This window comes from Pseudomassariella vexata, assembly GCF_002105095.1.
Source record: "Pseudomassariella vexata strain CBS 129021 chromosome Unknown BCR38scaffold_3, whole genome shotgun sequence".
Classification (NCBI taxonomy): Eukaryota; Fungi; Ascomycota; class Sordariomycetes; order Amphisphaeriales; family Pseudomassariaceae; genus Pseudomassariella; species Pseudomassariella vexata.
Window position 1 is genome coordinate 1864329 of NW_024467958.1, and position 27946 is coordinate 1892274.

At 50.0% G+C, this 27946-nt stretch overlaps 7 protein-coding genes across 7 annotated transcripts; 3 read left to right on the forward strand and 4 right to left on the reverse strand.

Annotated features, from left to right (window-relative positions):
- Window positions 1–1550: 1550 nt before the first annotated feature.
- BCR38DRAFT_423966 (uncharacterized protein) lies at window positions 1551–2854 on the reverse strand. The gene has a single exon (XM_040859618.1). The coding sequence runs from the start codon at window positions 2422–2424 to the stop codon at window positions 1960–1962; it is 465 nt and encodes a 154-aa protein (XP_040718948.1). The 5' UTR covers window positions 2425–2854; the 3' UTR covers window positions 1551–1959.
- A 3816-nt stretch (window positions 2855–6670) lies between these two features.
- On the forward strand, window positions 6671–9009 carry BCR38DRAFT_455569 (fungal-specific transcription factor domain-containing protein; the record flags this gene model as incomplete). Its single annotated transcript, XM_040861813.1, has 4 exons — window positions 6671–7755; window positions 7810–8004; window positions 8064–8412; window positions 8443–9009. The coding sequence occupies 4 exons, from the start codon at window positions 6671–6673 to the stop codon at window positions 9007–9009; spliced, it is 2196 nt and encodes a 731-aa protein (XP_040718949.1).
- Window positions 9010–13942: 4933 nt separating this feature from the next.
- BCR38DRAFT_136031 (amino acid/polyamine transporter I) lies at window positions 13943–15397 on the reverse strand. The gene is made up of 2 exons (XM_040853589.1): window positions 14682–15397; window positions 13943–14616 (listed from the first exon to the last, which is right to left on the reverse strand). Exons 1-2 carry the CDS (start codon window positions 15273–15275, stop codon window positions 14059–14061), a joined length of 1152 nt encoding a protein of 383 aa, XP_040718950.1. The 5' UTR covers window positions 15276–15397; the 3' UTR covers window positions 13943–14058.
- A 200-nt stretch (window positions 15398–15597) lies between these two features.
- On the reverse strand, window positions 15598–16122 carry BCR38DRAFT_136025 (uncharacterized protein). The gene has a single exon (XM_040853588.1). It carries the CDS (start codon window positions 16040–16042, stop codon window positions 15737–15739), a length of 306 nt encoding a protein of 101 aa, XP_040718951.1. The 5' UTR covers window positions 16043–16122; the 3' UTR covers window positions 15598–15736.
- A 253-nt stretch (window positions 16123–16375) lies between these two features.
- BCR38DRAFT_507783 (MOSC domain-containing protein) lies at window positions 16376–18681 on the forward strand (the record flags this gene model as incomplete). Its single annotated transcript, XM_040864956.1, has 3 exons — window positions 16376–16601; window positions 16653–17551; window positions 17882–18681. 3 exons carry the CDS (start codon window positions 16376–16378, stop codon window positions 18431–18433), a joined length of 1677 nt encoding a protein of 558 aa, XP_040718952.1. The 3' UTR covers window positions 18434–18681.
- A 209-nt stretch (window positions 18682–18890) lies between these two features.
- BCR38DRAFT_423982 (WD40-repeat-containing domain protein) lies at window positions 18891–20655 on the reverse strand. The gene is made up of 2 exons (XM_040859619.1): window positions 20294–20655; window positions 18891–20240 (listed from the first exon to the last, which is right to left on the reverse strand). Exons 1-2 carry the CDS (start codon window positions 20545–20547, stop codon window positions 19049–19051), a joined length of 1446 nt encoding a protein of 481 aa, XP_040718953.1. The 5' UTR covers window positions 20548–20655; the 3' UTR covers window positions 18891–19048.
- A 77-nt stretch (window positions 20656–20732) lies between these two features.
- Window positions 20733–22022, forward strand: BCR38DRAFT_423984 (uncharacterized protein). The gene is made up of 2 exons (XM_040859620.1): window positions 20733–21058; window positions 21118–22022. The coding sequence occupies exons 1-2, from the start codon at window positions 20929–20931 to the stop codon at window positions 21648–21650; spliced, it is 663 nt and encodes a 220-aa protein (XP_040718954.1). The 5' UTR covers window positions 20733–20928; the 3' UTR covers window positions 21651–22022.
- The last annotated feature ends 5924 nt before the right edge of the window (window positions 22023–27946 follow it).

A 27946-nucleotide genomic window follows, 5' to 3' on the forward strand; every position in this document is an offset into this window, starting at 1 on the left:
CATCATCTTCAATTCTGGCGGGTATAGGAGTTCAGCAAGGTTGGTAAATGGGGACTCTGCGAGTTTGCGGCGTTGTGCAAGCTCCGCAGGTCCAGATGGCCTAAGGGTGATGATCCCAGTTTTGCTGCATCGAGATTTAGGAGACCTAGGGAGGTTTTGTGTTAGAGAAGTCACATATTCCAAGTCTCGACCGTGGCCCCCAATTCGGGCCAGCATTCAAACATCATGGTAATTGTCACTCCAAATTATGGAGTCTTATGTGTCGGGGGCGGCTGGAGAAACGGGAGGGCTAGCATACCCGACGATGCGGCGCGGTAACCACTCCACGTTGTATGCTGCATTAGGCTCATATCAGATCCTGCGAGGCAAAATCGACACTCTGCACACTCTAGCTGTCGATCGTGAGCAGGCCAGGGGCTTCTTCGGACGTCGTTCTTGGAAGCAAACACCCTCCGACTTTCCTGGCATCCTGGAGATGCCAGTTCAACTTGGACTGGTGTGGCTGTTGATTGGTGGGCAATGAGGCTACTACCAACTCAAGGGAAGGATGTTGTATAAGTGCTGCATGGAAAGCTTGCCGGCGGCAATCTGAAAAATAGGAAGCTAAGCGAGCCGGGTGAGCACATTATTCTTGATTTCTTTCCATCCAGGACCGAACGCCAAACCAAAAAGATTCCTAGGAAGCTGGGGGGCCAGCACTGATGCTGCTCGAACCAGATTCGAGTATTGTAGCTTGCGCCGTAGAAGCATGAACTCTTGCACATGCTTAAAGTACGGACACCACAACGCTACTTCTACAGCTGCCCATGTGAGATTGGATCCATGAAACGTCTTCCATATCGCCAGCGAATTTCGTTAAAGACGATGGTTGTGCGACTTAGAACAGGAGGTCGGTCCGGCCAGCCGTTTCAGGATTCCTTAATAAGCTGAGAGCTAAGCCTTCAGGTTTACGTGAGGTCTCATCGCAGGTCTCAAAAGGCTGGAAATCAGGCAATGGGTGGGTGAAGAGACATCGTGAAGTCGCCGGGTGAATGAGAAGAAATAAGCCATAACCTGACGTAGGAGATCACACGTAAGCCCCTGAAGTGAGGCATCTCGGCAATGAGCCTTGTGTTGGCGATTCCTCAAGCTTACCTCTGTCGTCATCCGATCTTCCCCGCGGGATAATTGGATTCCACGCCTGCGGGTGGTCTGGACTGTACCGCTCTCTGCTTGCTCCCAGCGGACCACAAAAATGGTATTTTTAGCGAGGCTCAAGGGGAGGCGAACATTGCGATGCAGGATTCTGGAATCCTTCGGGTAGGGAGATTCTGGTTGATTGGGTCGTTGGAATTGGAGGCCATAATGGCCCCCAACTCTAGAACTAGTTGATAACACTATTCCGCAAAAGGAACAATGGTAGGAGCTGATTCTACTCGAGTTGCTTGGTGGACTTAAGGCAGGGATTATGCACCAGCCACACTAATGCAGGGACCGAGGGACCATTTTGATGGAAACTTGGATTCGACTGTTGCAACGTGCAACCGACTTTTGAACTAGGTGAAGACTCTCTCTCAATCTCCATCTTTTCGGACCGCTCGACATTCTGATTCGATCTTGAACTCTAGTCCGAAGCCAAATTTGGCATGCTGTATATCCCCGGCCTCGACACCAGTGAAGCAAGGAATGCCCCCTTGTCCATCCCCACCTCTGATGCGCGCCCGTTCCCGTTCTCGGCTCCATTTTTCAAGAGCCATCCCACCGTCAGTCGCGGAACTCGACTAAGTGCTTGGGTGGGTTGAAGCGTCTGGTTCTCTTTCCCAGTCCATGCGATGACTATCGAAGGCTGCACCGCGAACACTGCTATTCCATTTGAGGCAGCCGTCGATCTGCGTCCAGATTGATGATGTAGATGCGTTTCACCCCTCACCTGACTGCGATAATTCCGAGTACGGGGTCCCGAGACAGCTTCGGCATCGGCTAGAGACAAACACTCGACTCCGGTGGGTAGGTACGGCCACAGCAACAATCGGACCACATGCCATAGCTATGCCGCAAGTTCGAAATAAACCGAGTGCCCTTCCCATGCGCCCAGTGTAGCACCGGCCGAAAATTTCCGGGGGTTCTCACCTCGCGTTCTAGTTGGGGGATACACGCATCACGCAGCCGAGCGCAGTGTTCAGGGTTCGCTCTATCACCACCGCGTGTTCGTGTTTCTAAAAGCGTTCTGATAACGAAAATCCAATTTCCTTTCCACCAGTCACGGCTTTCCAAATCAACAATTTCTCTGCCTGGCCTTCCGTCATGATGGACTAGGCGCAGGGCGCAGCTCGCCGCTAAGTCTCGGCCCCCAGCCCGCGCTGCTTCGCGGGATACCACGTTTTTTTTCCCCGACTCTCCATCACCGGGGCGGAAGACGAGACACTGCGTCAGGAATGAGCGCATTGCTAAGTCCAATCTACAAGTCCCCCACCTCCCCGGGAGCGACTCAGCCTAGCAACCTGTACCTCAACATAGACAGCCGCAGGGTGTGCTGCTGAGCTCCTCTTGTATCATGCATTCATATCCTGACCGGACTTGGTGTTTGGTACTGACTTCAACCACTCCATCCGGAGGCTCTAGGCCCCACATGATGGTCATGAAGTGCGGAATGCCAATTCCTTCCGCAGGCTTCCCTTGTTTCCCATCTTCCTCCCGTGCAACATGGGCTCTCGGGAGGCTTGTCAGAATCCTAACGTAGGGCTATGGCAAAGCTTCAAGTTACTCGATTTGGGTGGAAGTTATCTGTCACGTTCAGCAGATGGGCTGTTTGTTAGCAACAATGAGTAGCACATGTTCGTACATATATATATATATTCAGTCACAGTCGCCTGAGATGGTTTCTTTGCTGTATCCAAACTATCACCACGCTCCAACCCCTCAGTCCATCGCTTCATACCATCCATCACTGGAACGTTGCTCCATACTGTCCTACAACTTACGATCGTTTTTTCAACCCATTCTCTACAACAACCAGAAGCGCATCTCACATAATCGAAACAAACTGTACGATACCCAGTTCCTATCCTCTCAGTCTTGAACATGCAGTTCTAACCAAGCGCATGAGGAAGATACCCTCATCAATCAATTCTGCTAACACTGGAATCATAGAAGCCCAGCAACGAGGAGCCAACCCTCAGGAGCTAGTAGAAACTGGCAAGGATCAACCCCCTATTGGCGAGTTATCAACACCAGGCGCACCCAGCCAGATCTCGACGAGAGGAGCCAATCCAGGCCAACGAAGCCATAGCAGCAGAGGACGCAGAGGGCCCAGTTCAAGACGACCCGGTGTTCGCATCAAACGGAAACGAGGAGACGGCCAAGACTCTTCTGATCCCGAAGAGACTCAAGCAACGACTCCTGAAAACGCAACCGAAACCTCTTCACTGCCTCAGCGAAGTCGTGGGCGGTCTCTATACAGCAAACGCGGCAAAGGCCACACAGGAACCTCCGGGCATCTGGTCGCATCTCCGCAAAGCAGTCAAACCATCTCGCATCAAGCCACTTCGGCAACAGAACCGCACGAAACAGTCGACATGCCTGAATCGTCTACCGACAAGACTTCCGGAAAGAGCAAGGGCCAGGGCCAGGGCAAGGGCAAGGACAAGGGCAAGGGCAAGGGCAAGGACACGGGCTCTGGTGGTCGTGGGGATTCACCCGACACGGAGAGCACCCAGGAGGAGAGCCCCAGCAGGGGCAGAAGCCGAAGTGGCTACAACTAGGAGACTGATAGTGGGAAAACGCGACTCGGCCAAAATTAGCGATGGAGTTGGGGTATAACGGATGTATCTCTATGGTTTCTTTCTTACGTCTCAGATACGGTCAGGTCATTTGCGATAGATTTGGGTCTTTCGTTGGTTCTCTGCGGTTTTAGATCATCGTTGTAACATTAGCATTTACTGTCGGGTTCCAAGAACCGGGGCTGTATTGGTACTACGACGGTGCGTGGGGTACCAATCCCAAGTTGGCCCTGAGGAGTCCCCGAATACTACAATCCGTGCTTGCCTGCCTCGTACCCCTCCATACCGGAGGCCACAGCTTCCCATATATGTACCAAGCAAGCATTGGGTTAGGATATTTAGGAGCTTCAGCATAGATATATTTGATTTCATTGCCACTGCCTCAAATTACTATTGTGCCTGACAACGTCAAAGTCGAAGAAGAATCCTGGTCTCGTTGACATCTACACCTCGCTAGGACACCGATGATTATCGGACTAACGGTACCAGTCCTCTTGAAGTTTGGATATTAGACCAACTTCCAAATTTGGGGGTCAAGTACCTCAAAATTAGAAGTCGCCGCCTCGAGGCCGGTGTTGCACTGAAATTTGAACCTCGGAATAGAAAGTCCCGTCGGGTACCCCAAACAAATATTCTTCATGTAAGTATCCAGATACAGATATTGCTTCGACCGGTCTATGCCCTTGTTGACCTTTGAACCGTCTTCATTCGTTTCTCGTCTCTTCGTCACCCCCTTTGCTATCTTAGCAGCCTGCTGATAAGCACCATGGCTCTTGAACAGTCCCAGGTCTGCGTTGATAAGAAAGGCCAATGTATATATTTACCATTCGTTCTACAAATGACTTGGCCTCTGGCATTTCTGACGAGATCTACTCCCCTCGTCCGCAGCACCGAACCTACCATATTTGGCAGGAAAGAGTGCTAAACGGGCCAGATGGAGAGCTACATGAGCGAATACTGTGTGGACACTAAACCCTCCGTTGACGACCTCGAGAGGGTCGTTTGCTTGACTGTAGGCTCCATTTATCGCGTATGATGGCAAGTTGGGACCCCAACGCAGCCATGGCGAAGTAACATGTCGCCATTGTCAAACACTATCCGAGTCGCGGAGTATGGGCTCGGGTCCGAACCGCTCGATAGCGAAGACAAACGAAGACGGAAACTGCCCGGCCCAAAGCCTTCGAAATCTTCGGTGGAGGACCATGAAGTCTCTGGTAGACGGAGGTCGAGTTGACGCGCAAGAACAATGGCTAGTGGCGTTGTAAATTGCTGCCAGAAGACGACGGTCCGAATGCTCTTAGTAAGTGTCAGGCGACGTAAGCCGCGGTGCATCACGGGTATTCAGTGCCTTAAGGAACCAGTTCGAGCTCGTTGTGATGGTCAAAACTTTCTAAAGAGCGGCCGAGGGCAAGGGCGAGAACTCTCTCGGTTGCGCTGGGCTCGACTACTCTCACCTTGATCAAATTCTACCGCTCCGGGCTCATTGGGTCGGAAAATCGATGCCATGATGATCTCAAGTATGTCTGAGCTTATGAAGAGGAAGAATCATCCCGCGATCGACGGTATGATCCCCAGATACCTTGCAGGATGTAGTCGGCACTGTGGTCTTGTCCACTGCACCCGGCTCGCTATATCCGGGCATTGTTGTTTTGCCGGGGTCCCCGCGGCCTCCACATTTTACCCCGGCAAGCAACACCTGGCCTCTCGTCATTGCCAATCATTACTGACCGTATGGAACTACTTTATTGCTGCTTAAGATAAAACCGATGCTTCAGAATTAATGATTGTTCACCGCAATACTTTGGCTCGTCGTGGTGTCGCAGCACGTTAATTCGGTAAGATTGCAGTGAAATAATCATCGGCCCTTACCCTCCTACAGTTACGTTGATGCGACCCACGTCCAGACTCGCTACGGATGGCATTGGAGTCTGGAAATCCTAGTTTTCGCATTGTCGTTACAGCCTGATCATGCGTCTCATCTTACTTCTTGTTCTTGTTCTGGCTGAAGATAAATACAGGTATTTAACCTCTTGAGCATGAGGTCTAGACCGCAAAGGGAGTGGCCAAGAGATTTGGCATGTCTGCCTTCCCCAGCCGCTACCCTGGTCAAACAGAGTATACCCCACACTCTACCTTGGCTCCAACTTCAACTTGACTGATTCTCATATTCCCGGGGTGGTATCTTTTTCTCCGTCTTCCATTTCCCAGCGGTCGTCGTAGACATATCTGCTGGCTTCACGACCATCATCATGTCTACCACCAATGTCATGGCCCTGGACCCGAAACCAAAGGCCTCGACTAAAGCTCGTAGAAGAGCGACAAAGGCATGCTTGTCTTGCCGAGCCCGGAAGGTTCGGTGCGATGTGTCGCAGAGGGGTAGGCCATGTATGAATTGCTATCTTGACAGCGAGACGTGTGTTGTGACCGGGAGGGCGTCTAAGTGGTAAGATTTGCATATAACACCGGAATGCACACTAGTCGGAAGCTGACCTGCAAGCCAGTCGGGGGTCACGCGAGGGTGATGACGGCGTTGAAGCCACACATCCACCATGCGCTGCAGATGACAACAATAGCGCTCCTACGGCAGAGGATGTTTTGACATCGAGGATAAACGGAGAGCCCGTGCCGCCCACGTCGGCCGGCAGTGGTCTTATGCCACCAAATAATGGGTTGAACGACACCAGTACCAACCACCTGACCGCAGTTGAAGTTCGTGAAGGGCCGAGACCGGCTTTGCAGCAGATGTCCTGGAATGGAGGCGGGCAGTGCTTCAGCCGAAATGCAGTCCCGTTACCGAGTCATAAAGGTAAGACCATGCAGCCCGAGGAGGAAATCCAGACTGATTAAAACAAGGCCATAACCTGGGAATGCCGGATACATCGTCATTGCTCGCATCTGAGGTCCCATCATGGATGGGAGACCAGCGGTTGGCAGCCAATGCTGATGTAACTTATTCATACTATCCGTTTCTCATCATCAACAACCTCCCCAACATGATGACCCAAGACATAAACTACCTCGAATCGCAAGGATGTCTACGCGTGCCCACTCGGGACATACTCGACATATTCATGAAGCAGTATTTTCTGCATCATCATCCGTTGATGCCGATCCTTAACGAAGGCGACTTCTGGGACATGTACGGCCAGCAGGGGATGCGAGGTTCTGGAGAAAGGATGTCGCTACTCGTCTTCCAGTCGATGTTATTCGTGGTCTGCAATTACTTGTCGCAGGACAGCATCAAGGCACTTGGCTTCCCCAGCACCAGGATTGCCAGGGCTTCCCTGTACCGACGGGCCAAGCTCCTATACGATTTCGAAAGCGAGTCTTCCATGGTGTATCTGGCTCAGGCTGCTTTATTACTCTCGCACTGGTCGCCTAATTTCACCCATGCATTCAAGAAGGCCAACTCAACGTGGCTCAGTATGGCGATACAGAACGCGAAAAGTGTGGAAGCCCACTATTACTCCGCTATACCCGTGATCTCGGCTGCAGCACATCCGGCTCAACACAAAAGACAGAACACCCTCAGGAGACTCTGGTGGTGCTGCATTGTTCGAGACCGCATTTTGCCCCTGGGCTTGAGACGCAGTCCCAAAATCACTCGATCACACTTCGATTTCGACGCGAATCCGAGACTTGGATACCCAGACCTTGATGACGAAGTCCACAGATCCAAAGTGTACAATGCCGAGACGAAACGGTGTCTGATCGGGATATTTAGCCAGATTGTTGACTTAAGCATTGTTTTAACGAGTTCATTGATGCTTGTATTTCCGCTCGACGATTCTCCTGGCTGGGGCAAACGCGTGGGAGCTGAACAAAGCGAGAAAGTGAGGGAATGTAAGAGTGCGCTTAGACGATGGTATGAAAGCGCGTCGCTCCAGTTCCCTATGTTTGGCGGTGGGACAGCTAGACGGATAAATGCTATGAAGAGAAAAGAGAGCCGGCATGATTCGGTAATTCTGTACACCAACATGATGTATATGTACTATCAGTGAGCTGCCTCAGTTTCCATCATCCCATGGCCTTTACTGATGCCAGATATAAGTTCTTCAAGAGTTGCTCTGAGCCATCACGAAGTACTTCAGACGGCGGCCGCTTTCGTCTCGCCCATCGACAATCTCCAAGACTTTTCCAGCATATACGAAAATCGCCGTGAACTCCAGGATGCAACATCGGGTGTGACAGAATGCTTGAAGGAACTCATCCAACTACGACTGGCTCGATGGCTACCTATCAGCGCGTGGGTCGAACTCAAGCCTCTACTATTTCTAATTAGGTACCTTTGCTGACAGTCACCAGCGTCGCATGCACAGCTTTCCCCCTGTGCTTGCACATAATAGATGTCAACCTTTCACCTCACAAGCTCGGATCCTCTTCAGCTCCACCCAGTGCTCAGCAAGCAGCGAAACAGCACCAACTGAACATTCTCATTGCGGCCATGAAGACTTACCAACCCCAATACGACGGGGTTGACTACGTAAGCGAGACTATCCGGCATATCGTCAATCTGGCTCAACTGGACTCGCCTACACCGCCATCAGCGTCGAACAAGATATCAGGCTGGACTGACATCCTAGCATCGCAGCCGGGCTGCTACTTGCGCTTGGCCATGACTATGGATCTTAGTTTCGCCAAGGGCCGCTTACCGGTGGAATCCGACTTTCCCGCCAGCTTACAGGGCTTGTTTACGACGGGCTACAGCTCCGTCAAAGCCCTAATGAGGAACGGTATTGCAACCACTTCTTTAACACAGCACTCACCTAGACTGCCCAACTTCAACGATGCCAGGGGGCCGAGCCCGGTGAATCCTACTCCCCCGGATCGGGCCTTCAACGCGGCCACCACCAACTTATTGATAGCCGAAAATGCGGACGCGAGTCGAGCGCTATCCGAAATGCACGGCGGCCATGGTATCGTGCACCTCCCCAGCACAGAATCCTTCATCGACGCCTCTCTTAAAATAGAGGGAATCATGAGCGAGATTCTGGTTCCGTACACGCTGCAGGACGATGCCTCCTCACGGAGCTCCTCCAACTCGCATAGCCACGGGGCTGGCGGTGTGTCGTACGAAGCGACGGAGGAGGAGACGGCAGATGATTGGATTGGGACGGCATGGGGGAACGAGGCGGATGTGCGGATGCTTGGTGGAGAGGACGGGAGTGATCAGGAGACGGCGCAACTATTGCATGCTTTGAGGGAGAGTACGGGGAGCGGGGTTACGTGGCGTGGGAAAGAAAGTGCATAGTTGGAATAGGGCTCTTTCTTTTCAATATTGGAAACAGTTGGACTGTGGGGTTGGGCAACGGCGTATTTACATATCACGGTGTTACGTGCTCCAAGGTAATTTGGCCTTTTAAGGATAGAGCTTCAAATCGAAGCCATGCGATGTTCGTTTCCTCACAGGAGTAAATTGTCTCGTTGTATTTCGAAAATGATGCACTCATATAGGGTTGATCGTATCAGTGAAGCCGGTGACGCATCATTCCACGAACTTTGTCAGCTCTCAATACTGACAACACTCTCCGTACACTTGACATTCAACACGGACTTGGCATCATTAGCCATGACAAAGTCGCCAATTTCAAGGGAATGCGATGCTAATATGTGTCGAACTATAGGAGTATCTTGATCTAGGAATCTAGCACATCCAAGCACAAAAGAATGACCTACCGTTTTCATCAGAGGTCAAGTAGGTGCAACGCTGTTCCAAGGGCAAGGAGGTTGGATGCGCAGGATGTCAATCACAATTTATGTAGAGTCAAAACTTTTGTTCTAGCCCCTTTTCGTGCGCACATTATGCTAGGACATCGGTTGTTGTATGGCCAACTGTAATACTTCGTTAGACACGTGCTTTAGAGTTGAAACACGCCAGAAGTCCGGCCTCAGTTAGGTACGTAATTCCTAGTATCAAATAAAAATCTAAGGGCAAAAGATTTAAATACCCTGCACAACCCCTATAAAGATCTATTTACCCTGCAATTTCCCAGACCTCCCACCGCCTTCCCAATCCATCAGACCCACCGATCGGGCCTATCAAGCTATCCATGGGGGCGTCGGCACCTTCTCATATTATGTCCAGTCTCACCACAACTAGAGCATCGCGATTGTGAGCTCTGTGGAGGGCGGCGAGAATCCCCCTTTTGAATCCTCTCTTTGACAGGGCGTCCTCGAGGTACTCTAGTAATTGGAGGGTTACAAGGGTCCTCTGGCTTGAGCTTGAGCTCAGAGACGTTGATAGCTGGCATCGGGCTACTATACGTGGCAGCCCAAACTGTCGGAGAGAGAGATTCTGGTAGATAAGGGGTTATACCGTCCCCTCCTGCTAGTATTACGGTAATGGCACGCCCGCAAGGGATTCCATTCCTTTGATACCGACGGCATGAACATGTCCCTGCTGTCAAATTTACAATGCAAATAAGGCCGTCAGGCTGTACTACTCTTGCTTCCGTTGGTGACGAAAACTGAGCACGATTACTAGACGCCCATTGCCTCCCTTCTCGTAATTTCCCTTCAACGAATGGGGTAGCTGTCTTCCCTGCCTCTATCAACCGTAAAGCAGATTGAAGCCGAGCTGCCCTCTTCTCCATAACCCGGTGCCATATTGAGTCGAGGAGAGCAATAATTGGAAGTTCCTGATCAAACTTTAATACTCCGTTTTGCGACTCGACGATATTACTTGTATCGTGGCCATATCGACGCCCAGAGAATAGCGCCTCGGCCCAAAGCGAAGGGTTTGCCACCTCTAGATATGCCGCAGCTTCGGGCTTTTGTTGTCGAAGCTTCACTAAAGCTGCCTCGTATTGGGCTAGAGTTGGTGCTCGGGCGATAGTCCAAAATAAAGAGGCAAGCCCTCTCCCGAACTTTCCCGTGAAATTCTCCTTAATATGATGACAGCACCACGCCCCTGTAGCTAGAATATAAATCTGCCAGATATCCTCACTAGGGGAATAGGTTGCTCGGCAGTGTCATAAACAGCCGCTTAACGCAGAGGCACACACCCAGGAGCCACGGGTCTTATCTCGCCGCTCAACCCGATAAGAGAATTTCTCCTTTACAGCCCAGTTGTCGAGGGCAAGCGATAGAGTATCAAGGTCAAGGAACTCTTGTCCATCAATAGGAATAGATAATAGGGGTAGCGACGTCATGTTGAGCTGAGGAATAGTAGTCGTATGCTAATTCCAGAGGCATGGAGTCAGAAAGCATGGCGGAAATGTGGAGAGAAAAGCGGCAGAAAAATTGCAGGGTAAATAGATCTTTACAGTGGTTGTGCAGGGTATTTAAATCTTTTGCCCAAAATCTAAAGCATGCGACATATTCTTGACTCATGAACCATGCCAACGATTTTCCAACAATCACCGAGGGTCAAATCACGCCAACAAAACCCCAAAGTAGAAAGCATCGTCCGCCTTCCCGGAATAACAGCAGATGCGAATTACCTTTCAGCTGCCGCAACGGATCGCGTTACCCCCGGATGAGGTTAATCAAATTTGCTTTGCCGATTATGGGGTGCGGGCTCCCGTTTGAATCGTGGGACCAGGGGGAGGGATCTGGGGATGACAGATCATGGGAACAACCATGATCACTAAGCTCGTATCGCTCCACTTGAAATATGACATCGTGGAACTAGGGTTAGGGATCTGGGGCGGACAGATCATGGGAACAGCCATGATCACTAAGCTGGGATCGATCCACTTGAAATATGATGAGGTTCACCTGGAGAAATTGGGCGACTTTGCAATTTTTCAACTGTCAGTTGCTTCTCCGGATTGAAGATTCATGTATTGGACTACTAAGATGTCAGTTTTGATATCTCGGGAGACTGAATTGGTCCGCCGGGTGCTTTGAGTCTTGGAGCCCGGAATATTCTTTGTCAATTTGAATTTCTTCCAACAGTTCTGGACAGAAATGACCCACCTCGGTTACCACGAGGCCGCAATGCGTGTCTTACTGATAATACCGTCAAATATATGGGAGGTTGATAACCGTTTCTAGGTGGCGTTCTGAGGTGTGATGTGGCTCAAAAAACGGACCACGGGGAAATTACCTGTCCCGCGATGTGACTCGCACAAGGCATGGAGAAAACCAGATCTGGTAAGCAAGTGCCGAAGACGTGATCAGCAGGCCTTAGCCACCCATGTGATTTCGCGCGGCATACGTAATTAATACTATGAGAGAGTGATAGACTTGTTCATGTTGAAACTCATAGGACGATCACGATGATAAATATAGTAAGCATAACTTATGATGAGATTCATTTACATGCAATAATTCAAGAGACAATTGCGTTTGTAAACGCAGTGAATGCTGCCTTTACAGTCATTTTATATAAACGAAGTTATCTTTCATCCATCACCACTCTACCATTTCTCCACTCGTTGCCGTCCTAAAATCTATACTATATCTCTATAGCGCTTTAGTTAAGGTTAACTATCTTCTGGTGCAACTGAAATAAGCTTTAAAAGCAAGCTCTTATCATACGTACTTGACCCGGCATCGTTGCTTCCTTCAAGACTTCACTTCTTCCCTTTTCCATTAGCCACTTCTTCCCTACCTAATTATCTCTCCCCAGCCACATCCTTCCTCGTGGCTCCCTTAGGAGGTAAGAAGAGGTCTACACAGCCCAAGGCACCAATAGTGGATATGCTAGTGTAAATGCCAACAGGAATGAAGAGTTCGCCTTCTCGGCTGCGAAGGCCGGACGAGGGACTTCTACCATCAAGAGTACAAGAACCTCCCCCAAAACACTAAAGCTAACTTTAGCCACGAAAAGAATCAGTTGTAGCCTGCTCTCGGTCCACTGGGACAGCAGAAATTACAAACACGGGGTTGTCTGGTTCTGGTTGGTAAAGGACTTCGTAAAACAGGCAAGCCCAGTGATACGAAAAGGTAGGGGGACCCACTGGTTAGATGAATCCCATTCAATTAGATACTATAACGTTGCGCACTACTGCATTATAGCATCCTCCCCCCTAGGTGCACGCATCACCAGTGACTAAGCCAAAGTCACAGTGAGCATTGGGGGTTATCACGAGAAATTGGGGTCGGTTGGATGTTACATGACCGGGCCATAGTGAGTTTACCAGCTCACAGAGGTACCGCACAGCACAGTACGGGTCAGGATGGATTGGCTGGCTGGCGGGAGGGGATCAAGATTTATAGGCCATGGGTTCAAATCTAAGGTGACTGCTCTTTCTATAGATGGCCCCTTTCGAGCATCCTTGCGGGCTTTTTTCTTTCCTAATCTAGGTAGCGCACTAAGCTCAATTGCGATGCTTCCTTCCTAAACATCTATGGCAGCGGACTCAATGCATTGTCCTACGATCTTAGATATCCCACGACGGCATGCAGCAGTCATGATACATACCTTAGCGGCGACGAGCTGCTATCATCTGTTAGCATCCCCTCGAGGGATCATTGCTTCACAAGCCTCGAGCCTCAAGCACTATGTCTTTCCCGCTTCCCCTCACACGCTTTGCACTTATCCCACGTAGCCTTCGTCTCACGTGCAGACCAACAGGGGCAGTCTAGCTCGACTGGGCCACCGCCGCAGTAGAGCCACTCGACATGAATCGTCTCGCTGATCTTCCGACAGCAGGGGCAGGTAAAGTGCCAGGTGATATTGGTGCACATTGTGTGGTTACCTCGAAAGTCACTTGACAATTGGGTGTTCTGTGAAAGGAAAAGGAGTAGCGGGGTTTTGTGTATCGTGATGATGCGGTGCCACATTCTTGTTTGGTTGACGTGCAGTACAACACGCCTCTTACCTGATATATATATATTATTGTACATAGTTCCTAAGGCCGCAACTGCCTGGCTCCTCAGAACTTCAAGAATATAAGGCTAGTTCTCGGAGTTCTGGAACACGCACCGTTCTTCAGCTATCGTGTGACTTGTATATAAATGAAACATGCCTGATGACTTCAGAATGAATGCAATGATAGGGTGGTTAATTTTAGAAAATGGTCTTTATGAAGGCGATTGTCTTGGTTCTCTCTCTTTCTCGGCGAGAGGGATGAGAAATAAACCGGCGAAAGGCCGTTCATACAATGGCTTTGTTCACTAATGACAGTTTCGGGAGTCTATCCCATTTGGCCTCTTTCCTTTTGGAATAGAGACCATTTCTCAGAAATTATACTAGCAAGGCCTATTTATCCAGGTGCAAACAATTGCCACTAGAAACCTGACGCAAACCCAAGTCTTTCTCACACGTGGCGCCTTCCTCAACTCGAAAGTATTCAGATTGCCATGACGATGCTGCATGAAAAATCATCTCAGCTTTTGACGGCTGCGCTCATCACTCTCCCCTCTGAATATCATACCGTCTTCGTACATAGTAAAAGCCCAAGCCGAGTATCCATACCGCGATCAGAACCAGCGCCAACGTCGGCGCAAAGATAGCTCCTCGAACCACAACAAAGCCGCTGACCACCGTGAATATGACGGGAACCAGAACGAATGGCTTATATGGTCTTCGCAGCTGCGGTTCGCGCCACCTTAAGATAATGGCACCGAGCACGGTAAGGAAAAAGAATGAGTACTCACCCAAGCCGTTAAAAGTAACGAGAGCACGGAAGTTACCGAGGAGGATGTACAGTGTTGACAGGACGGTTGAGAGAATGATGGCATTGAGCGGGGCGTCAGATCGCGGCGAGTTTTCTGGGCTGGACGGCTTGGCGTTGCCAATCTGACCTACAACGCCAAATACGCGAGGGAGCCAATTCGTGTTGGCAGCCGCTACCGCCATACGGCCGGCGACAAAGGAGTTTCCGAGTAAGGAGCCGGCGACTACGAGACATATGAGTATTGCGGCTATGATGCCAAATGCGTCGCCCATGAGACGTGTGATTGCGGTCTGTCGAATAATATATTAGCCTAAACGTTACTTTATATTTGACTTACGTGGGGTTGGATACTCACAACAGCTACACTGTCAGTCGCGGAGATAGCATTCCATGGTAGTAGAATATAGTAGGCAGCATTACTGAATATGAAACAGAAAATGATAGTCGGGATAGCCGTGTTGATGGCGAGCGGAAGCTGGCGGGCGGGAGATTTCAGCTCAGCCGTGATGTATATCGCTTTGTCCCAACCCGAGTAAGCCCACAGAGCTCCGTAAAGCGCGGCCGAGTAGTGACCAAGCATCTCCCATGCACTCAAATTCGACCAGTGCGTCTTGCTCCCGTCCGAGTTGAGACTCGTCCTGTAGCCAAACCAGGATTTCTCATACCAGTCTCTTCCCCCCACATGTCTATCCGGGTTCGATACCTGAAGGATGATGACAACAGTGGCCGCAATGACGATAAGCAGGATGCTGAGGAACTTGGTCACCACGAACAAGTTATTCAGCTGAGTACTAGCTTTTGTACTAATCCCATTGGCGCCATTCATGATGAGCAATATCAGAATGGAGAGCAGCTTGTGCGTAGCCGTATCAGCCTGGTCTGTCACACCGGCGGCTGAGAAAATGCTCTCAACGAAGACGATGCTGAGGATCGCAAGCGTCGCTGGCATAACAGCTACGACCCAGGTCCAGGCGGCAAGGAAACCGAAGACATCGCCGAAGATATATCGAAGAATCGGCTGTATACCCCCTATAGAATACGTTAACCCGGTTATTGAAGCTCAACTGTTTTAGCTCCAGGAATAAAGGGTTGAGTATACCTTCTCCAGGAATCGAAGTACCAAGTTCTGCCATGGTACTGGCCTGTTACCAGTTAGCTTAGCCCTGGCTTGTGTTTAAAACTGAGAAACCTAGATGCTCGGCCAAGGTCCCGGTGATAAGAAGAAGAGCATAGTCAAGGGGAACCTCCAAATTGCCTCTCCTTCCAACAGCAATTCCCCCGACATGACTCCGGGATTGAGAAACGGGAGACGGCGTTTGCTTGGCGGATTTCCAGTGATATATCCACTTGTTGAACCAGCACCGTTGGTCCAGAACCAGAGGAAAGCAATATAATAGAGGATGCTGGTAATCACGGATCGATGAACAAGTGACTCACACCGGTCCACGCTAAACCCCCCCCAACGACCCAAACGATAAGAGCCATACCCGGCGAAGGAACATTGCTGTCAATGGACCCAGGCGAAGTGAAGACGCCGCTCCCGATGACGATGGATACGACGATGGAGAAGGCGGCTAAAGTTCCCAAACTCCTGGAGAAGGTGCTGGGCTCCGAGCTGGAGGCTCCAGTGATGCCTGCCGCTGCGGCATTTTCATCTCTTTGGTCTGCGAGGAGCGGCCTTTGAGCGGCATCTTCGTTTCGAGAGTCATGTGACATGTTGCTGTCGTTGTTGTGGTTATTGTTGTTGCAATCGGCTTGATACCATGAGCATATGGACTGACAGCAATTGAAATTCATTCAACGTGGTTGAAAAGAGGCGTGCAGTTGCGTTTGAGCGGGGCCAATTAAATACGACTTACTTACCCGATGTGGTAGAAGCGTCTTTCCTAGTCCAGTTTAGCCGCTGATTTTATGCACCATGCTGACATATGGGTTGGTTCGTATGATAGTTTCAGAGTCATACTGAATACTGCACCTTTAGCACAGCAGACGTTAGAATCAACTCTCTCTCAGGTCATATCGAGACAATTCGACTTTCATTCGCTCACCATGGGCCCTACCGCAGATGTCGACATGTTTGCCCCTTTCGAACGCGATGTCATCCTAGAGGTCCGGACCAGCAGGATGAAGATCATGCTGGGCCTTGCCATACAGAGTGGCATTGACAAGGAAATCCGTTCAGGAAAGGTTTTTGTGACCAAAACGGGGATTGAAGAAGATGAGCATGACCTGACCTTTCACGGCGGCGTTGACAAAGCCATACATGGATGCGAGTGTAATCTTGGTGTAGTCAAGCAGTTGCTTTGTAGTGCTAACAAGATCTCAGACTGCTCATCTCACTACCCCAAGTGGCGCTCGGAATTCCCTGAGGCAGCAGAGCGCTTTGAGCCAGGAGGCTTTGGGGAAAACTTCGTGACAAGCAATATGAATGAGCGCAATGTCTGCATTGGCGACATCATGAGCGTCGGTAGCGAGGGCCTTTTGTTGCAGGTGAGCTTGCCTCGCCAGCCCTGCTTCAAACTGGGGCATCGCTTCCAACTGAAGAACTTCGCACCACATACTACAAAGCTCTCTCGCACCGGATGGTACTACCGGGTTCTACGGGAGGGTTGGGTCCAGGCCGGCGATGAGATCAAGCTCGTGGAGAGGAAATGGCCCAAGTGGACGATCGAGCGGCTTCAGGAGTACCTCCATCGCAAGCAGGATAATCATGCCATGAATGAGGAGTTGGCAACGATCGAGGACATGGGAGATGAAAGCCGAGGAAACTTCAAGAACCGCGTCGCGAAGCAAAAGGCCAAGGAGAAGCGGGAAGCCGGCGGCGTCAACGGTAAAGACGAAGACAAATGGATCCCTTACAAAATTGTCGAAAAGAAGCGGCAAACACCCCGAATCACATCCTTTGTCTTCGAAGCTGTGACCCCTGAAACAGAAACGCCGGAAGATGAGTTGGGTGGCCACGTGCGAATCAAACTGCCCAATGGCCTTGTTCGGTCATACTCTATAGCAAGGGGAAATAAGAACCGCTTCGAGCTTGGAATTGCCCTGGAGACCAACAGCCGCGGTGGATCAGAATACTTTCACAAGACGGCAGAGGAAGGCCACATTCTGCCTGTGGGCCATATCACAACCGATGTAGAACCGGCGGGACTGGCGAGCAACCACATATTCATTGTTGGTGGCATTGGTATCACTGCCTTCTTGACAATGCTTGAACTGTACCAGGTAAGATTATCTATGGTTATTCTCTACCCCCGTCGCAAGGATGTGATTGATGCAACACAATTGTCGCGTCAGAAATCCCGTGAAACCACCAACGTGACCTCTTGTAACAAAGCATCAGTACTTTAAGAGTTAAGCAATTCTTGGGGTTCAGGCTGCTAGTATTTATATGTTTCGCCGCCGGAAAGGGAACAGAAATATCGCACGCTCTATGTTGCTTTTTTCTTACTTCTATGCCCAAGAGCCGCACCCCAGGTCAGGAGAAGTCTCCATCTACAAGTCAGGACTTGCTTTTTTCGATGCAGACCCTAATCAACGCTCAAACTCATTCAGCGCATTCACTACAACACAATCCTCCACTACGCCGTCCGCTCCGCGACCGAAATCCCCTTTCCCTCCCGCATCACCAACCTAGGCGACCTAGTTCATCTCTACGACGCCTCCAAAAACCAACGAATGAACATCCCCACTATCTTCGCTACCCGATCCTGGAACTCACACATCTACGTCTGCGGCCCACGCCGTATGATGGACGAGGCCGCCGCCCAAGCCAAGCTCCACGGGCTGGGCGACGACGACGTGCACTTCGAGGCCTTTCAGGCCAACACGACGGGCGATCCGTTTGCAGTCTCGGTCGCCAACCAGGGGAACGAGAAGTTAAGTGTTGGGGCGGAGGAGACGCTGCTAGAGGTGCTGAAGAGGAGGTTTGGCGAGGATGACGTGCCGTCGAGTTGCGAGGTGGGGAATTGTGGCACCTGTAGGGTTACGGTTAGGAGTGGGAGGGTCGAGCATAGAGGGAGTGCATTGGGGGAGGAGGAGAAGGGGGAGGGGGTGATGTTGAGTTGTGTCAGTAGGGGGGTTGGGCCGATTGTTATTGAGATTTGATGGTTGGTATCTGATAGGGGGGGTGTTTCCGATTCCAAGGGATTGAGATGACTACTGTTCCTGAGTGGTTGAAGTGTTCAATCCTTCCCGAGGGCTCTGATTCCCTAATAGTCTGAATTACTATGGTGTCGTGCTAGTGTTTTCGTGCTTGCGAGGTCTCAATTGGGCCAAATTGTATCATACATGTACGTTCATGCTTTGGCATGTGCGTGGGTCTCCATATCTCATCTAATTATCCGTGTTGTGTCTGCCTATTATCCGACAGTTATCGTCTGTCACTAATACATGACCAAGCTAGTTATATCACTGATCTAAGGCTGTTTATAAGCTTAAAGGGGTGGGGGCTAAAGATGTGGTAAAACTTTCAATGGCGAAAAGGGGGAAACAAAAACCGGCAATTGTGTTTCCATTGAACATCAATCAATGCACAGGGTTTACTTTCTAGCATTTTCGATAGGGCTTTGAACTATCATTGCAACTTTTAATGACGTAAATGAACCCACAGCCGGTTTCTATAACCTGTCACTCTTGATGTGAGCAAGCGAATGAGCTGAAATGGAACTTGGACAATGAAACTTAGCTTCCGCTATCTATGCGTCTTCAACGTGGAATATCTTAGATAAATGTAATCTTCTTCCCCATCAAATTTTGAAAGACATCATTCATAGCCTTCCGTTTCTTGGCTTTGTCCTCACTGACTTCTGTGTTCCCATCATCTTCACCCTCTTCGTCCAAGCCTTCCAGCTGGGGCGTCCATGCCCTGATCTGACCATCCATATGTGCACTATAAAGGGCTCCGGCCATGTTTGTTCCGCCCATAACCACACCACTAGAGGAACCTCCACCTCCTGCCCCGCGCCAAGCGATGCTTGTAACCCGATTCTTGACCGCGCTTCCTGCGCCGATTGCCGACTTCACTCCGGCCATGGCTGGACCCGTGCCTCTCAGTTTCGTGATGGTGTGGCCATCGTGCAAATCCATCACTAACAATTCGGTCTCGTTGGGCCAGAAAAGTACTTCCTTGCCGGGATGTGTGAGTCCCAGCGGCGATGTGAACATAGTCACGCTCGCAAGGTGGCTGTTCTTGATGCTGGGCCCGAAGTTTGCCAGAGTATTAGCCCCCGTAGCAGCGTCCCAGACACGAATGCGTCTATCTTGGCCGGCAGAGACAATGTACGCCCCATCATCAGTCCACGTAAGTCCGTTGACGGGGCCAGAGTGTGCTTTTGCCGACATTCTCGTACGCACTTTGCCATCGGATCCGAGGAGTCCATTGCGGTAGAGACCAAGACTGTCCTCTTGGTCCAACATGCCGATTGCACCTCCAGCACGACGGACATCCCAGATTCTGACGGTGCCATCCACACTTCCTGTAGCGACGATATGCTCGTGGCGTGGCGACCATGCGGCGGCTAAGATGGCAGCTGTGTGACCCGCAAGCGACTGAATATTGGATCCTGAGCGCAGGTCTACCAGTCTTACGGCTGGGTGTTGCGTCCCACAGGCAACTAGCAAATGCGATGCTATTGGAGATACAGTGTGAGTGTATACCTTTGACCCAAGAGGAAACGAACCAGATACGCTAAGGGTATCTGTGGACCATAGCTTCAGGGTTTGGTCATACGACGTCGACAGGAACGCTGCTGAGTCGAAGGGATAGAAACTCAAGGTTGTAATCCCGAATTTGTGTCCCTTTTCAGATCGAGGAACCTGAGAAATGGCTTTGAAAATGTGACTTGTCGAAGGGTTTCCGCATTGCTCGAGATCCCATAGTTTCACCGAGGCATCTGAGCCGCCTGAGATGAGGCTGTTCACACTATCAGTCAACCCCAAGTAACGGTCGTCGCAACATCTACTCACAGACGGCCATCAAAGCGTTCGATAGCGAGAGCGTTCACACCGGCCTGATGTGCCCAGATAGAGGTTTTGGCATCCGAAGTCACAGATGAGCCAGCCTCATCGACCTGCACGGCGCTACCTCGAAGCCGCTCTCCTCCGTCGAACCGGAACTGTGGGGCGTCGCAGAAGGAGTTCAGGAACCGCGTTGTTTCTAGCCTGGCAAAGACATTTGGCCCGATTCTGCCGGTGGACCGTTCAAATAAGAGTTGATTCATGCATCTAAATTGGTAAATGATTTTGCTATATAGAAGTGAAGTGCTGAAGTGGCTAATGATTCTTTGATGTTTGAAGCTGGGAAGAGTGTCGATCCATGGTGATGTGGAGACCTGCGGCGGTTTCTATTCGGAGCCAGAGAGCTCTGAAATTGGGGGAATCGCCCTGGAATTCACTGAGCTAGCATCGCTAATCCACTGGAATTTTACATCTTCAAATTCTCACGTCAGTCGCATTACAGCACTGATCTAAAGATTTCACAATCGGAGTATTTATTATGAACATGAGAAGAAGACTCTACTCTCAGGAATCCAACATTGCGACTGGTGGATAGCCTCGCCAAGGACCACCTCCACATTCAACTATCTTCCTACACAAATACGATGGCATCCAGAAGCAAGCAACATGGTCGCTTCGTAGCACCTCCTTCCTCATCCGATTCTGAGACCTCTTCGGCGCATCACAGGATAGAAAGGCGGAGACGCGACGCCAACCTCTACGATGCCATTGCAGGTTCGTCAGAAACCGTCAGATTAGACTGGCTGTTTTCTTGCTGATATCATGAATTGCAGGGCGCGTGACAACGACATTACCACTTGACGAGCCGAGCTACTATCAACGCGCCTCGCTCCGAGATGCGACCCTCGCGCCAGAGGAGGTCCTCTTCCGACGCATTGGAGCACCTATCCGCTATGCAGAAAAAGACATCTACCACGCCCACGAACGGCTCCCGGACGCTGGTCGCGACATGCTGCCCGATAGCGACATGCTCAAGTCGATACACCGCTACGCGAGCCACTTCTATGGTAGACTTCCCGCGACGGAGGTCGGTAAGACCAGCGGTGGCCATGACAAAGAGAACATAGACGAGCGAACCATGGACGAGACGGCGCTTCTTGCGTTTGGCATTCTGCTCGAAGAGGTAGGCCGCGAGGCCCTGGGCAAGAGGGGCGATATGGTCTTCACCGAGGGTGTTCAAGTTAGGGATGAAGGTTGCCGACCAGAGACACACAACGAGGCCGTCAGCTTCCTAGACGTGGCGCCACCGCTGACGATTTCACGACGACATAATCGGATAAGATTGTCGAAAGAGCAAACGCGTTAATGATCTTAGCAGCGCTTACGATGAGATGTGACAAATCTTGACTCCCCCGAGACGGAGTGGAGACGGAGTGGAGTAGATGATACAATGCAATGCGCATATAATGGATTGTTTGCATGCACGTTACGATGTCCGACGCAAACAATCTGCTCGGATCCTGAACCTGGGCTGTCTCCTCGCAGAGTACTGCCAGTTGGGAGATTGTCAAATTGCCTGCCGGCAAAGTAATTGATTCTCTATAGCTCCAGGTTGCTAGAGATCTCCACGTTTCATGCGTGCTGACAGTATGTGACTATCAAAGCTACATGTAGCTCCATGTACCTCACAGCCAAAGGCACCTGCCAATGACCTGTCGCGTTTCTGGCATCCCAAGACTTAAAAAGTACTCTCCTTCCCCACACACACACAAGGCGAATACCACAAGGCGTTTGTTCCAGGCCAGCTTGGGGGAGAGGACGCCAGAGACCTCGAGATTGACTCGTCCCCAAGATTCGAACCAAGAGCAGAATAAGCCTGATCACTGCAACAACAGCCTTGTCATATTACCTCCTCAAACACCCAGTCACCTGACCAGTCGACAATGCCTCACAGACTAATTATTATTAGACTTCGTGGGACATTCCACTGCGGTACAGCGGATCATGCACTCACTCGGCAATTTGGTAACACCCCAATAGGCAGGATTTGCCCAAATTGTTAACTGATCTACGTCTTTATGAAACGGCCTAGAGAACAAAGTCATGCTGACTGACCCCCACGCAACTTCTAGATCTGGAAACTGTTTCGTTCTCGTGACGTGTCTGACTTGCTAGAAAGCCGCCACCATAGATTGATATATTGCTATCTAGATTTATTGGGGTGATGTTCTGCGGCTACGTGCAGAATCACACCCATTGATTCGCACGCCACAAGACCAGTCAACTGGTTGTTCCTGTATCGACTGTGGGCCAAACATTCAACTCGTCCATCAAACAACTATCACTTTGTCAAGCATTCCCCCCTCTCGTGATGATGACGCGTTTGTGGGAGAATTCACAGCACCAGGTATCTGCTATTCTGCTGTCCTGGCGACGATCATTGGACAGAGCCCTAGGATAGCCAACTCCGCTGTCTCCGCAAATGTTCATAAGTGAACTCCGAGGGAGAAAAGTTGGAACTTATCTCAGCACCTCCTCTTCGTTGCGACTCTGAATTTGAAGCTTGTAAAATTTGTCAGATGTTAATCTTGCTAATCTCAACGGCAACTGGCATATGGTTACAAGCACCAACTGGATCAAACAGCAATCATGGCGATCGGCCCATAGAGCTCTACACTGGTTCGGCAAAGAGGGGGGGTAATAATGCTCCACAGAAAGAGGAATCAGCTGCGATTCTGGCTCGGATCCGGCATTGCAGGCTCCTTGGATCAGATACCAACTAACTGACGCCTGGTATCCGTATGGATCAAGTTCCTCGATATGGGATCACGCTTCCGGAGAAGGGAAAGGTCTCGACTACGGATTTCCGAACAGGTGCTGTAGAAGATCCCTATGTTATTTCCGGGCTTATCAGACACTATCGCCGCCTCGCCGTGTAGGCGTTTATTGCCTGAGCCAGCGATCAGCAGCTTATTAAGTCCCGTAGATGTGGTTCACTTGAACCCTTGGCAAACCTTAACCAGCCCTGTCAAGCTTGTTATTCAGCGTCCCATAGTTAGAGAAATCCAGGGCTTTCGTGATGAAAGCCTTTATAAATTATATTCAAGCCGAGTGCTGTTTCCTGCAGGAGTCTGCTAAACGACCAACATTTCCCAGATCTCCAAACCTCAGCTCTTTTCTTGGTATCTGCGACGTGAAATTTCAACAACACAACACAGGACAGGAGCCAAAATACTACAGGTCATATGTGATGATGTTGCCTTGTCGAGGAGTTGTATCCATAGTCTTGATTGATGCCCAATGAAAGCTGTATCTCTGTGCGTGCTAGACAACCAGGCACGAAAGAAAATAAAATGAAAGCAGGTCATCCGCGCGTTGCAGTCAGCCATTCCACCCCGTTCGGTCTTTCGGTGTCTTCTACTTCCCCGGCCACAGGCGGGCGTAACAGATTATGTTGTACGAGGTAAACGAAGTGCGCAAACCGGTACACAGATCTTGGACACCTTGGACACCTCAGACAAGCAATATGAGCCAGCCCGTTGGGATCCGATAATTGGTTGGACTTTCTTCCCATTTTGATGTAGTTTCAATCTTGCGCATCAAGTTTTGCCGTGTAAAGCTGCCAGCCTTGCCATATTCAAAATATCACCGGCAGGAATGGTGGCCGGCTGGCATCTTCGCGAATCAGCAAGGGGATCACGCCACATTAGAAGCATGCCAATAGCAATCATTCGTTCCCCAAGTTCTGCTCATGTCAGCAGGAGAAAAAGCAAACATAAAACAATTGCAGGTTTATGATATCCTTGTCTGTGTGCTACTCTCTGCTGATGACACCTGCGCGGGGAAACGACAGGTACAAACAGAAGATAAGAGGACCATCATGGTTGTCGCATCATGGCTGGCGGAGTTTCATTCTTCCAGGTCTGGTCAGATCTGATCTCTCATCTTGAGACTAGAGCCCGGTTCTGCTAGGCACGCTGCCACGACGCTTTTTACCTGGTCCACGGGCCCTACTGCAACAAGCGGATACGTTGACCCGAGAATAGCCTCATGTGACCGGTCATTTGTGAGCGGCGTCATTACTCAATTTAGGATTCGTTAGGCTGTCTGGCGCTGGAGCCGCTTCCTTCGTGCGGGCGCAGGTCGGTGGTTTTGAAGATTATGAGGCGATATCTCGGGTTGCTTTTGCAGCTTCTATTGTCTCATTGTTTTTCGTGAGGCCTCGCGCCCCACGCCTTGTTGCAACGCAAATCAATGGAGAGATCTCCTCCCAACACTTCATGTTGACACTTTCACCGCATCATTATCACAGTCGCCTCCTTTGTGGAGGCGAGTTGGGTGTCAGAAACACAACTCTCGGAACGTGCACGATCTAACCCGGCCGACAACTTAACGGAAGGCTTCGCTGTCGACAGCCACGACCAGTATCTATGCCCAATGGAAGGGTGTCGGTGGTTGAGTTGTTGGCTGTTAGCCGCCCATCCCTCCGCCAGATAAAGGTAGGTACATTTAGATTCATCAGAGAAGCACCGAAGAAGGATCGTGTTCTTCTGCAAGTGGGTAGTTTGCAGCCGACTGTTCATGACCCCAGGTCGGTGGTGTCCTTGCAAATCGACCCCGCCATCATCGGTGAAGTTGGTGATCAGTTTTCCCTCCCAATAGCAACTGCCATCAAGTTCTCGTGTGACCCTAGCCATTCGGCAAATGGCAGGACCTGATTGGGTTTGATGAACGTGGCCTTCCGCCGCTACCAATCAATGATGCCATGCTCGAATGCTTCTGCCCGACCGTTAGATCATCGTCTCGATTTTTCCAAGTTGTGTTTGCCGAATAGAACGAAAACGTACAATTGACGTAAAGAGTAGTAATGTTGTGACATGTTTCTGTTTCTGCTTCGGTCACCTGCAATCAAGTCAAGACCCAGGATGGTGTCAGGCATCGGACAAGACACTCAATCAACGTTTGTTTCAACGTTGCTCCTCGCCATTCTGCAATATCACCCAACTTGGAGTCGACTTCAGCCGTTCCAAACTGTCATCTTGTTAGCTGTGCCCATTGAGTTCCTATGAACACGGAGTAAACTATCGTTTTAATCAACTTGCGTTGTAATTCCGCTCCGTGACGCAGCAAAGTATCAACAAGTACTCCGTTGCTTGGTCAAAACTGCCCAATGTCAAAGTCATCTGCTGAAATCGGCAGTGATCCGCATACCAAAACTTGGAGCGATCAGCAGAAGCGTGCACATGACTTCTAGAATCGGGGGAAAGTTGAATGATCTGCAACACGATCCGGATAAAGGCATATTGCAGAGCGTCTGCCCCAAGCCTGCCAACAAATTGACAAGCCTGTCCAGAAGGCCTGACTTTCTATACTAACGGTATTATCAGCCCGGTCCCTTGGCAACTTAGCACGCCCAGGTTCTGAACTGCAATACTACATAGGGAGTAAATTTAGCACATAGTAAAATGCTACTCAGCCTCAGGCGGATAAGTCAATGAGTCATGCCCATTTGGATCTTCTAGAAACTGATCCTGAGCACAAGACACCTGCGGCTCTCGCCAATTGGGCTGCCAGTACGAAAGACAATCTTAAACGCTGCTTCAAACAACAGGGGAGGACGACCCATGCTTCTAGACCGGCATTGTGTTAGCGATCTGATAAGGACCTGTGCTACATAAGGTGGGGCGTACAAACGAGGTGGTTATCTGATGTATAGCAGTTCTTATATTGTATGTTTTGATGCTGAGCGCCGACACACGGGTGACCCCTAGCCGATACGACCTACGGTGCCAGGGCGAACGCGTAGCCATGTATCATTGATTCCGACACTGACTGCGTTTGCAAGAGGATTTTGACCAAAGAGAAACGCTTGTGACCGTTATTGGACAGTGTCCAATGACGTGGTCGGGTTGACGGGGAAGCAAATTGATATGCAGAGGTTCAGCTAATGTATCAGTACATGGTCGCCTTCACCAGACTTTATGGCTGTAGTTACAAAGTTCAAAACTATCCCGCGAGGATAAGGTACTACATAGCCCATCTGAAGCCCAAGTGACTCAGTAAAGGTGGAATATAACGTCGTTAGCTCGGCCTGAACAGACCTTCACGCTAGTATCCTTTCATTCGAGGTAGTTCAGTATGACTACTACTACGGTATCAGGCCAAAGTTTTCACCCCCTTGACAAGTACCAGTGGACCACTACCAAGGTAACGCTATACTGATTCTTACCGATTCTTACCTAGCCTATTCATACTAACGAAAAGGTACTTCCACCTCTGATTCCAACTTGCTGTTAACGCGTCCTAATTATCGCGTATGTAGCAACTACAATAGGGACTAAACACCTTACAGAAGCAGATCGCTAACGAATTCGAACCCTCCATTTCGACGGTGGTAAATCGAAAGCCGAAATTCAAACTACTACAACGTTTTCTTTTAATCTGATTAAGACAGCTAGCTGTTAAGGTCGCTTCAAGCCAGGTAGCTAAGAGTTGGCTCGTGCCTAGGTGGAGCACGGTACAAACACACAATTGAAAACTTACCCATGATACCATAGTAGAAGATTTCGCGAAGATTCTAGGTTACAGTTTCTATGATGCTCCACAGAGATTAGGTGACGACTACAATCATGTCATCCGATCCCGTGCCAAGTGCAAGTCTCTTGAGTTCATTCGAACTCACTAATAATAACCTGTAAGAGACTCGAAAATCATGAAGCATATAAACAAGTTTCTCGCTATTCAAGTAAAACATTACTTGACATTATAAGAGTTGATCATGTATAGTTACAAGCTTTGATAGGTGGTTGCCTCAGCGCTGGTTTAGCGCATCGCCCCACGCTTATTTTCAGTCTCATGTTGTTCAAACATATTTTCAAGAGGTTGAATCTGCTAAATTGTTTGGTTTCAGTAATCAGATTCGACTACTTCGTACAGCAAGTGAAGCCCAACCTGATCGCGAGGCTGACGGATCCTACGTTGGCTTCAACTTGCTCCACAAAGCTGTCTTGGAAGTTGCAAGCCAAGGGTCTCGCAATTACCAGGCCAGAGATAATCAGTTCATGCGGCGCTGTTCTCTAACAACCTCATCCCTATTGTACTGGGTTGTTCCCTGCAGAGCTTGAGGTGCAATACTTATAAAATAGAAAGAAAATGGCCAACAGATTTCCCAAATTTCGGCCTGTATTCGCAACATGACTAGTAGCAGGTGGACTGACGGACCTTGAGGGGCGAATTGGAAATTCATCAAAGCCAAGGGAATCTATAGAGTTGTGGCACGATAACTATGGATCCAGCTGCTCAAGTGACTTGAATTACATGCTCGTTATGCTGTGAAACTGCGGCCTTTGAGGCTGGATCCATGTTGACAAATGTGGGGGAAGCCCCTGTAACGAGACACGAAGAACTGCAACTCCAGCCAACAGCTTTTGCCGTCACCAAGAGAAGCCAATGGATACTAAATGGCAAATTGAGGGTATTAACCTTCACCGCCCGACGTACGAAAGAAGATACAGACGCGGCTAGCCTGTACATTTCTCGCCACAGAATATTTGCCCCTCATGTTCCTAGTTTCAATTTATTCTAAATGACGATCTAGAACGGCCAAAGCTTCTACTATTTCCGTGGAACTTTTCATTCTCATTCTTGCGACTGCCAGGGACT

What these genes read in the sequence shown, in the direction of transcription:
- BCR38DRAFT_423982 (XM_040859619.1), bottom strand. Translation starts at nt 20,547, where the DNA reads ATGAATCAACTCTTATTTGAACGGTCCACCGGCAGAATCGGGCCAAAT. An exon ending in GAACGCTTTGATGGCCGTCT is followed by an intron (nt 20,241 to 20,293) that starts GTGAGTAGATGT and finishes TAGTGTGAACAG; the next exon opens with CCTCATCTCAGGCGGCTCAG.
- BCR38DRAFT_423966 (XM_040859618.1), bottom strand. Translation starts at nt 2,424, where the DNA reads ATGCGCTCATTCCTGACGCAGTGTCTCGTCTTCCGCCCCGGTGATGGA.
- BCR38DRAFT_136031 (XM_040853589.1), bottom strand. Translation starts at nt 15,275, where the DNA reads ATGCCAGCGACGCTTGCGATCCTCAGCATCGTCTTCGTTGAGAGCATT. An exon ending in CGACTGACAGTGTAGCTGTT is followed by an intron (nt 14,617 to 14,681) that starts GTGAGTATCCAA and finishes ATTATTCGACAG; the next exon opens with ACCGCAATCACACGTCTCAT.
- BCR38DRAFT_136025 (XM_040853588.1), bottom strand. Translation starts at nt 16,042, where the DNA reads ATGTCACATGACTCTCGAAACGAAGATGCCGCTCAAAGGCCGCTCCTC.
- BCR38DRAFT_423984 (XM_040859620.1), top strand. Translation starts at nt 20,929, where the DNA reads ATGGCATCCAGAAGCAAGCAACATGGTCGCTTCGTAGCACCTCCTTCC. An exon ending in CCTCTACGATGCCATTGCAG is followed by an intron (nt 21,059 to 21,117) that starts GTTCGTCAGAAA and finishes CATGAATTGCAG; the next exon opens with GGCGCGTGACAACGACATTA.